This window comes from Otolemur garnettii, unplaced genomic scaffold, assembly GCF_000181295.1.
Source record: "Otolemur garnettii isolate 467f Iridium unplaced genomic scaffold, OtoGar3 scaffold00069, whole genome shotgun sequence".
NCBI classification, from domain to species: domain Eukaryota; kingdom Metazoa; phylum Chordata; class Mammalia; order Primates; family Galagidae; genus Otolemur; species Otolemur garnettii.
This window is the reverse complement of record NW_003852464.1, coordinates 6,697,869-6,707,931: the sequence shown is the minus strand read 5'-3', so window position 1 is coordinate 6,707,931 and position 10,063 is coordinate 6,697,869. Positions and strand designations below refer to the sequence as shown.

General features: G+C 44.4%; 1 protein-coding gene across 2 annotated transcripts in view; it reads left to right on the top strand.

Annotated features, from left to right (window-relative positions):
• LGI2 (leucine rich repeat LGI family member 2) overlaps positions 1 to 10,063 on the top strand; it is a 70,768-nt gene that overhangs the window by 51,109 nt on the left and 9,596 nt on the right. For both annotated transcript variants that reach the window (XM_023515350.1, XM_023515349.1), the window contains exons 7-8: positions 4,101 to 4,172; positions 5,325 to 5,494. In XM_023515350.1, coding sequence (XP_023371118.1) covers positions 4,101 to 4,172; positions 5,325 to 5,494 — 242 coding nt within the window. The remainder of the gene's footprint in view (positions 1 to 4,100; positions 4,173 to 5,324; positions 5,495 to 10,063) is intronic.

The window sequence follows — 10,063 nt, the reverse complement described above, 5'->3', positions numbered from 1 at the left end:
TTAATTTATAAATTTTGCTTAGATTGAGCTCAGTTTCCACCTCCTTAGCTCACTAAATAACAAATGCACTAGCATGCACACACACAGTGATGTACACACGTGTATAGAAGTGCATGCACCATGCATGCTTTCTGCATGTGCACAAAGATACGCCAATATCCACGCGCAGTATCTGTATGTTCACACCCTCCTGCTGTGGAAGAACTGTATCGGGGATGGTTATGCTGACTTCATAGGATTTTTGCACACAATAGGTTAATACTTTCCTGCAAAGCATCCAGCCCATTACCCATAGGAAATGCTCCAGGTATGGTTGGCATCACCATCGTCCTCATCACATCATTCCCTCCCTCCACTCAATATGAAGTCTCCACTTTCTCCACAGACTACTAAGTAATCTTGCCAGTTTGGGAGGCCAGACAGGGTCTGCTCAGAAGACAGCTGTGAGTGTCTGGAGAGGAACAGCTGTGGCTGGGGAAGTCTAGTTCCCAGCAGTCAGGAATTAGGGACTTTGTTTTTGAGCAAAAGCTCCAGGCAGATTATGAACTTATAGACCGTGCGACTGGTTGAGTTTTCCTTAATGGCAACTTCCATTTGGCCAATTGGCTATGGTCCTTCCATCAGCAGGAGGGTGTGAACATGTAGGTTTCGTGCACATGTGCGAAGATATGTGTATTTGCATATCTTTGTGCAGAAAGCATGTATGGGTGCATGGACTTACATACATGTGTGCACATAACTGTGAGTGTGTGTGCTTGTGCATTTGCTCTTTCACTTGTTACCGTGTGTGCTTGTGTGCAAGAAGCACTTCTTGTTCTGTGCAACACACAGAACACAAACACAGAAGGAGCATGGGAGTCCTGCACCTGGTTGAGAAAACGCCTGAAAGACTGCCCTGGGGTCAAGTCTCCAGTGCTCTGGCCTCATCCTGCTGGATGTCTGCAGAAGCCCAGTTTCTCCGAGCCCACCCCTGCACACCCACCTCCACCCACTGCAGGGCTTTCCCTCACGTCCTTTCTCTTGCTTGGGTTGCTGTTTCTGCCCTCAGTCTCCTGGAATCTGCCTTTTCCATCCAAAGCCGGATTGAATTCTATCTCCCGAAGAAGTCATTCCCCATCTCCTTTATTCTTTCTGTTGGCTCCACACAGCCAACACTTTGCTGTCCACACTGGTCACGCTGGTTGGTGGTGTTTCGTGGGTGTTTTATCTCCTGAGCAGTGTTGTAGATGGCAGAAGGACAGGGCCCTTGCCTGTCTTCCACTAGGCCGCCCCCACCCTAGCCCCCACCCAGGGATCTGGTGCAGGGCTGAGTCCGCAGGTCACATTTTCCGATTTGTGGTTGACCAATGGGTCCCTAACTGAGCTGGATTTTTCATATGTATTCTACTTCTGGGGAAGTCAGATGACTTTGAAAATTGACTCCTCCGCTGGGGGTGGTGGCTTAGGCCTGTAATCTCAGCACTCTGGAAGGCCAAGGTGGGAGGATCACTTGAGTCCAGGAGTTTGAGACCACCCTGGGCAGTCATCTTTACAAAAAAAATTAAAAAAACTAGCCAGGTGCAGTGGCACATGCCTATAGTCCCAGCTACTTGGGGGTAGAGGCAGAAGGACCCCGTGAGCCTAGGAATTTGATGCTGCAGTGAGTCGTGATCCTGCCACTGCACTCCAGCCTGGGTGACCGAGGGAGACCCTGTTTCAAAAGGAAATAACAAGAATGGTAAAAATAAAAAATAAAAATTAAAAATTGAAGTCAGCTCTTCTGGGCTGGAGATGGATTTAATAATTAAAGCATTGAATGCATTGTTTAAAGGCTGAACCCGTCCTCTCCTTCCGAGTTTTACAACCTCTAAGCAAAGACAAGATATCAACTCTCTGTTAAAGTTCACTCCTGCGCTGCAGGAAGTCCCTATCTGGAATGTGCTTGTTTAAATTAAGTATCGATTTTTATCTTTTATGAACTTTTCCCACACCTGCAGGCTCATATTCACATGTAAAGAAACCGAGATCAGGTTTCAAAGCCTCCCAGGAGCTGTGCCTGCCTGTAACTAGAATCTGGGACATTTGTTTCCAGCAGTCCTGTAAGGCCCGAGGGACAGGGAGCTGTTAAGTAGTTTCAGAAATGAAGTAAATGTCATGAATTTGTAGACACAACGAAGCAGAAAGCGAAATGTTGAGCACTTAGCAAGAGTGGGGGTAGACAACCTGCCTACATAATTCTGCTTCCTGAGACCTAAATTGAACACTTGGAACAATCGCTAAACATTCTGCTTTGTTTGACTTGGTTCCTTCTGTTGATTCTTATCACTTCAATAAAACCACGGTTCATTTGTCAGTGAAAATAATTTACATCTAGTTAGCTGAAACATGTGTGTACTTTCCAGAAAAAGTGACCATCAACTAGTTAAAAAAAACCAAAACAAACACCTTCTTTTTTAAAGTTTAAGAAGCTACCTCCAGAGTATCTTCAGTCTGGCTGACATAGCCTATTTTCCAGTGCTTTAAAAAAGTGTACAGATAAATCATTTAGAGGCAAAAGGTGAAATAGTGCATGAACTTGTACTTGAACCCATTTGTGGTTCTATAGGTTGTAAGGGACCTGGTTCAGAAACTGTGCATCTCCACGTATTCAGAGGCATCTTGAAGCAAGAAAGTTTGGGTTCAAAGCTTTCTACTACAGAGCCCTCCCTGTCTCTGAGAAGGAACACTCACTTTTCTAATTCATCTTCTTGGGATGGGTCATTCTGATGCTGCAAAAGACTCATTTTATATATTTTTTAAAGACGTGGGTCTTGAATTGCTTACATGTTTATCATTTCTATGTCTTGATCTTTGCATTGGTACAAAAGTAGGGATCAGTTTCTTAGCTGACTCACACCAGAGTGCAGTGCCTGGGGAAATCATAAACTCAGGGTACATGGTCGGAACACCCTGCTTCCTCCTACATCAATAGGCCTGCCCCACGGACATTCATCTTCAGTAGGATGATGACAGGACACTGCAAAATCCTGAATCATCAAAGAATTGATGCTGTTCATTCTAGTCTGGATTCCCTTAGAGGTGGGGAGTGGACGAGGGTGTCTTAGAAAGATCTTCCTAGGAGCAAAAATGCAAAATGGTTTCTGGTCAACCTTTGTTGATGAGAAGCTGAAGTTGATCATAATGGGTCATTCCCAAAGCATCCTGATTCCTTGAGATTTTATTATATTAACCTTAAGGGTTAGAGTGGAGTGTCTTTATGGAAAAGAGTATTTACTGAGTGCTTTGTTAGCGTCACATGTAATAAAATTCACTCAGCTGCACCACTGGGAATGTCCCTGGGCCAAGTCTGTGTATCTTCTCTCTTCACCCTGAATTTTGGGTGATAGCTTTGGTTAACTCATTCATTCAACAAAGATACACTGAGTATCTGCTGTGTGCCAGGCACTGTTCAAGGAATTGAGGACATCTCTGGCTTCATGTGGCTGATGTATAGGAGGAATACCTGGCCAGTAAGCAAATAGGTAGTTAAAAAGGGCAGTTTGCCAAATGACAGTCATGCTTTGATGATCAACAGAGTGGGGGGGGGGAGGGGAAAGAGAGGCGCAGAGGCCAGAGAAGGTGCTGAGAATTGAGGAGGCAGAGGAGTGTGGGGTGGATGTCTGGGGGAAGAACATTCCAGGCAGATGGGCAGGTTCAGAGCCTCGAGGCAGGAGCCTGCCTTACCTGTCTGAGGAATAGCAAGGGGGCCAGTGTGGCTGGATGTGAGCAGTCAGAGTCATGGGCCCACAGGTCAGCAGGAACAGAGGTAACTAGACAACAGAGGGTCTCACACACCAACAAAGAGACTTCAGCTTTTATTCCAAGAACCGCAGAAAGCCAGCTGAGATTTAACACATGTACATAAAGAGCTTAAAAAAATGCTTTTTGAAAACAAACAAACAAAACTTACATTACAATCCAGCCTCGCTAACGTAATTTTTGTATAACCAAATTCATTTTTTTTGGAATCTCAGTATTGATGACCCAAGCTCCGTTTTAAGTCATTGGCTTTATTTAAAGGCAGTGGGGGGAATGACAGGGCACGAGCTAATAACAACGTTGAAATCACTTTCTGGTTCTAGTTCCTTGGCCAATAACCACATACGGGCACTACCGAGGGATGTCTTCAGTGATTTAGACTCTCTCATTGAACTGTAAGTAATGAAGTTAAGTTCATAGGTGCTTGTCCTTGTCCCCCAGTTAATCGCATCTTATAATCCCCTCTACCCTTCACTGCATTTTTTTTATGCTATAGCTAAGAATCCATAACAAAGTGGTGCATCCTGGGAAATAGCGTATAATTTGTATTATGTTGGATTTTGCCATTTTATGTACTTGGTATGTAAATACAGTAAATGAATCTTGCTGAATGGGAGGTTCCTTTTCCTGAGATAATGTGGCCACCTGCTTTATCTTCCAGTGTTTGTTACTTCTTCCTGGGCAAAGTTTAACAAGATCGCAAAGTTTCAATTGTATTTGTGAGACTGTCTCCCTACAATGTCTTTTTTTTTTTTTTAATACCAACCTATATTGGGGTTGTCTTCTATCATTCTTCATTTCCAGCAGGGCCTGGTGATAGATGGTGAAGGCTTGGAGAGATGGTGGCGGGTCATCTCTGAGAGATCTCTGTATTTTATGTAGTTAAAACTATGAACACTGAGGAACATCAAATTAAGTAAATGATAAGTACTATAAGAAGTAAAGATGCATTATATGCTGGGCGCCTATAATCCTAGCACTCTGGGAGGCAGAAAGATTGAGCTCAGGAGTTTGAGACCAGCCTGAGCAAGAGTGAGACCCCCATCTCTACTAAAAATAGAAAAATTAGCCAGGTATTGTGGCAGGTGCCAGGTATTGAGGCAGGTGCCAGGTATTGAGGCAGAGCCCCGAAACTCTTGGGCTCAAGTGATCCTCCTGTCTCAACCTTCTTGGAAGGTCTTTATGGAAAGGAATATTTACTGAGTGCTTTCTTAGCATCACATGTAACAGAATTCACTCAGCTGCACCACTGGGAATGTCCTTCTTAGAAGGTTGAGACAGGAGGATCATTTGAGCCCAAGAGTTTGAGGTTGCTATGAGCTGTGATGATAGCATGGAACTCTACCAGGGGTGACAGAGTAAGACTCTGTCAAAAAAACAAAAAAAGAAAGAAAAAAGATGCATTAAATACAAACTCTTAATTCTATTTTAGGGGTTTTTAATTATATTGGGGTGTTAATAACTCGGTAGTTTCATATTTCCTCTAAAATCTATTTGATGCGTCTATTTCTCTGTGTTATGTGTTTGTGTTTCGTTTTGATTTTTAGAGATTTAAGGGGTAATAAATTTGAATGCGACTGCAAAGCCAAGTGGCTCTATCTGTGGTTGAAGATGACGAATTCCACTGTGTCCGACGTGCTGTGTATTGGTCCACCAGAATACCAAGAGAAGAAGCTCAATGATGTGACCAGCTTTGACTACGAATGTACAACTACAGGTATTCAGAACCCATGTCCCCAAAGATGGGTATTTAGAATAATCCCTGTGTTCCTTTTAGAATGTCAACAAGGATTGGGGGAAAGGGAACCTCACAGTTTTCTCTCGAGGCTATTCTAGAGGACGTTTAAGCATCCTAAAGACATTAATTGATGTGGTAAGGAAGATAATCTCAAAAGTTTGGAAGGAATTTTGTTAACTGTACTGGCTTTAATTTTGATTCCTTACAAAATTCTAATTTTTCTAAGATTCCCCCCCCCCATTTTTTTTAAAGGTCAAAATATAAAGTTGTGAGTTGGTCATGAGAACCTTGTCACATCAGTCTGAGTTTCATGGAAAACCAGTGGCCTCAATTATTCTGTTGTCACTGATCTCTCACTTCAGTAAGGTGACGTTGATTGAAAACTTCATGAATAAGTACCACGCTCTTAAATCTATAAATTAGTTTCATCGGTTCATGCAAAAAGACAACTAGGTAAATTGTAACCAGGGGCAAAATAGAAAATCTAAGTCAACAACTAGGTGTCAAGTGCAAAAACTCACACCGAGGCAAAAGTGTTAAGAAAGTTTGATTGTATTTTCTAGGACCTGCCTCCAAGGTTCTGTTTATGCACTTTTTTAAGGTGATAAGATAAAATTAAAATACTAACCACCGCAACTCTCACATTCTGTAGAGAGCAGGTGAGTGTCTCCTATGGAAAGTTTAGGTAGTGTGTCTACATTTTCTAAAGCCGGATTTTAAAGGAGAGAAGATCAATCCACAGTATGAAACCTGCTTAAGAGATTTTTTAAAAATAAACATATAGCCTGAGAGTTGATATTGACAAAGTCTCAGGTTATGTCTGGAGAAGAAGCAGGAATGAGAACTTGGAACATTCTGAGTTATAGAAACTCAAAAGACAACAAAACTCTAAGAAAAAGAATCTCACATTTAGGCCAATTCTTGCATTCGTACCTTGCCCACCTTTCCTCAAACCCACAAGGTACGAATGATTTCTAGATAAACTGTGTTTGCATATAGGGGACCCTCCAGGTTCTTTTCTCTTCTGACGGAAAACCTGAGATCTCATGGAAATGCCCTTGTCTTTCATCTCTGGGTAGGGGCTTATTCAGCTGTGTAATTGGCAGGTGGCCCTTCATCAGATGAGGCCACTAGGAGGTTATTTATTGTATTTGGGGGCCAGTGCAATAAATCAGAGGTCACAGTCAATGTCGAGCACCAAAAGGTGGCATTCAAGGACAGTCGGTATTAAATACCAGCCCAAAGCTTACTGGGTCTTTAAACCCCAGGTGAAGTTAGTCGCTTTTCCATTGTTCTATTCATACCTGTCCATAGCATGTGAAAACATGGTCTATTTTGGGGAGAGGTAACATGGGCTACAAAGGGCTGTGGGAATAATTTATAGGAGAAAATGTGTTTTCTGAATTTTGGGGCCTTGTGGATAGTCATAAAAATGATCCATTTGCTTGAGCTCAAGAGTTTGAGGCTGCAGTGAGCTCCAGTCTGGGTGGCAGATGGAAACCCTGTAAAAACCCTATCTCTTAGAGAGAGAGAAGATCTGGGCTCTGAGAATTGTTACGGCATCGGAATAGAGGTGGCTTGGAACTGAGGTAGCCAGGTCCCAAACCCAAGGGACAGAATGAGCCTCCCCAGATATTTCAGGGCCTTCTCTGTCTTCTGTGTATTTGTCCTCACTGCCAGGCTTTCTATTAAACTTTAGAAAGTCCACCCAAGCCTTTTTGGTAAGAAGGAGACGATGACTCCTTTGCTGTGACCTTATCCCTTTAGGGTTCATGAGCAAAGTCTTGCTCTTGCTCTTGCTCTTGTTTCATCCATCAGGAAAAAAAATGGTGCAACCCATGTGTGGCCCACCCCCAAATCCAGTCCCTGCTGTGGAAGAACTAGGTCAGTAACTTGGGAGGGTTTGGGTTCCCATCTCCCCCTGGGATGAGGCCCCGGCCTCAGGTGCTTCATTAAAGGCTGAGAAGGAAATGAGTGAGGGTAGGTGGAGAAGGAGAAGACATTCAATTTGGGAGTTCAGGGTACGGGCATCATATCCTTACTGAAGGTTTGGAAAGAAGCTTGTTTTCCAAGTACATTGTTTTCTTTTTAGCTCAGATTTTCAGGAAAGGAGTAAATGTCCCCCTCGCCCCCCAGATTGATGTCTCGCCCTGTTTTTCCCAGAGTAAGGAAGATACTGTTACCATTCTGTCCCTCAGCCAAGGGGTGTAATTAATACCACAAAACCACCTCGGGCTATTTCAGCTCTTTAGAGTAATCACAGTCCTTCCCTAACCCTCCCCTTCAAGTCTATTTTTAACCACCTCAAAAATCCCTGTTACCTACCAACGATTCCCTGTGTTAGGTGGATCATTCACTCCATTCCTTAGAGGGAGTGAATTTTGCATCCTAATTGTCCTGTTAGCTTCCCTATTTCAGAGCTGATGAAAACGCAAAGAGAAATAAGGCATTAAATGTGGAGTTTCTCTCCCCGCAGGATCCGCATCATGTATAATTTATTTTCTGCAAGTGCTATAAATAGCTATGCAAAAAAATCTGTTGATTCCAGTGGGAAAAAGGCCTAAATTGCAGGAGTCCCACTGACATCATGAACTTCATCCGGTCTGAATGGAGGTGGCAGCTCTCTTTGCAGCGTGCCATTAATATTTTAACACTCGTAAATTGATGTCATATCAATATGTGTCTTTTCGAGATACTTCCACAATGAATGTGCTTTTGCTGTTGGTGAGAGCTCCGTTAAGCGGAGGGTGGGACAAGCTATTTAAATTCCTCCAGTCCTGTCCTTCTGGACCCACAAACCCATCTGCGTTGTTTTCTTATCACTCTTTTCTCCTTTTTCTTCTCCTCCTCCTTTATTTGGGGGGAGGGGAGGTGGATGGGGTGGGGTCTTCTATTAAAAATTAGATTTGTAGTTCACATAATTTCATAATGTATGTTATGACCAATAGGTAACGTATGGAAAATATTATGAAACCACTCTTGGGGGGGAAATAAATGACCAGAGGACCACTACAGGCTAGATTCGTGAACTAGTCTCCATTCCAGCAGCCCCTTTTATCATCTTGGGATGCTTCTCTAAAAATGGAAACTTCTGGGTCTGCACTTGACACGGCCTGCCTTTTGAAGCGAGTGCTCGTGTTTCTGAGGAGACAAGTGAGTTACGGGCATCACGGGAGTATTTAGAAGCTTTGGCAGACTCGGATTAGTCAAATGCAACCGGAGATGTCAGTGAGGAGTTTATAGCCATCTCAGTTGTAATTAAAAGATGGCAGCAGTTGGCGGGTGCTCCCTTTTCTGGGGATATGAAAGGGCTCAGAGAATACTGTATTTTGCAGAGCTGCTGTTTCTCCTTTCCCTGCCGTCTGCGCGCGAATACAGAAAGCAGCAAAGCCCCATGCCGTCGCCACGCGCTTTCTGGCGTCTGTCCCATGGGCATGAACAGAGGTTCACATTTTTCCTGCTTTTTATCTTTGAGTAACCCTGATTTGGAGGGAGAGGGTCAAGAAGTGGGTCAAGGAGCCATCGTGACTCTTACCCAAGTCTTCCAGCGGGCAAGTTAACCCTGTCATTGTCTCAGGTGTAAGCCACTCAGCAATCAGCACAGAGGGGGCTGCACTGTGTCCTTACAGGCACCCCTGAATTTAGTCTCCACTACATGAAAGAGATGTCACCCTTACTTTACTGATGAAGAGCCTGATGCCCAGTTTTCTTGGTTGCTACTATGAAAGTGGCAGGGAAAGAATGCGAAGCCCCATCTGTCTGAGCTCCCAGCCCCAGCCCTGTACCAGGGTGTCTGCGGTCTCCCTGCCCGTGAGAACCACCTGTCCACACACTTCCCTCAGTCATCTGCAGAGGCCAGCCCACTCCTACTTGTTAAGCTAACAAGCATTTATTAAGCAACAACTGTGCGTCTAGAATGGGGGACGGAGCGCCTCCAGAAGTTACATGCGTTTATTGAGCGCTCACTATATCGGACTAAGTGAGTATGAGATAGAACAAGGCGGAGAGAGTTCAGTCCTTTACCCAAAGTCATTTAGCAAGAAGGTGTAGCCTCAGCTCCAGCATCTTATCTTAGATGTTCTTCAAATAGACAGTCCCCCAAAAGACAGACCTGGCATTGGCTAGGACAGAGAAGGTGGACTGTCCTTTCTCAGACCTCAGTTCTGTATTTATCAATGTGCTACGCCCTGAGGTGGACATTTCCACCGGCACTAACTGATCTGTCTCTGCCAACCAGCTTGGGAGGTATCATAGTCCCCTTGGTATCCATAAGTAAGCTGAGCCCTGAGAGGTGATAGCCCAGGATCTCAAGTGTGGGAAGTGGCCTTAGGTGGTGAGCTGTCAGGCACAGTATCCGTTCCAGGGCCCCACCCTGCTCCTGTGGCCCCATGACTGTGACCTGTCCTTCCCGTCGCTGCTCCACTTCCTGAGGGCTCGAGCTGTGGGCTCGAAACACTCAGGGAAGCATCAGCCCCCACCCCAGGGAGGCCTTGGTCCAGGAGATGCCATGCTGGCTGTGTGGCCATGGCTAGACGCTCACCCTCTCTG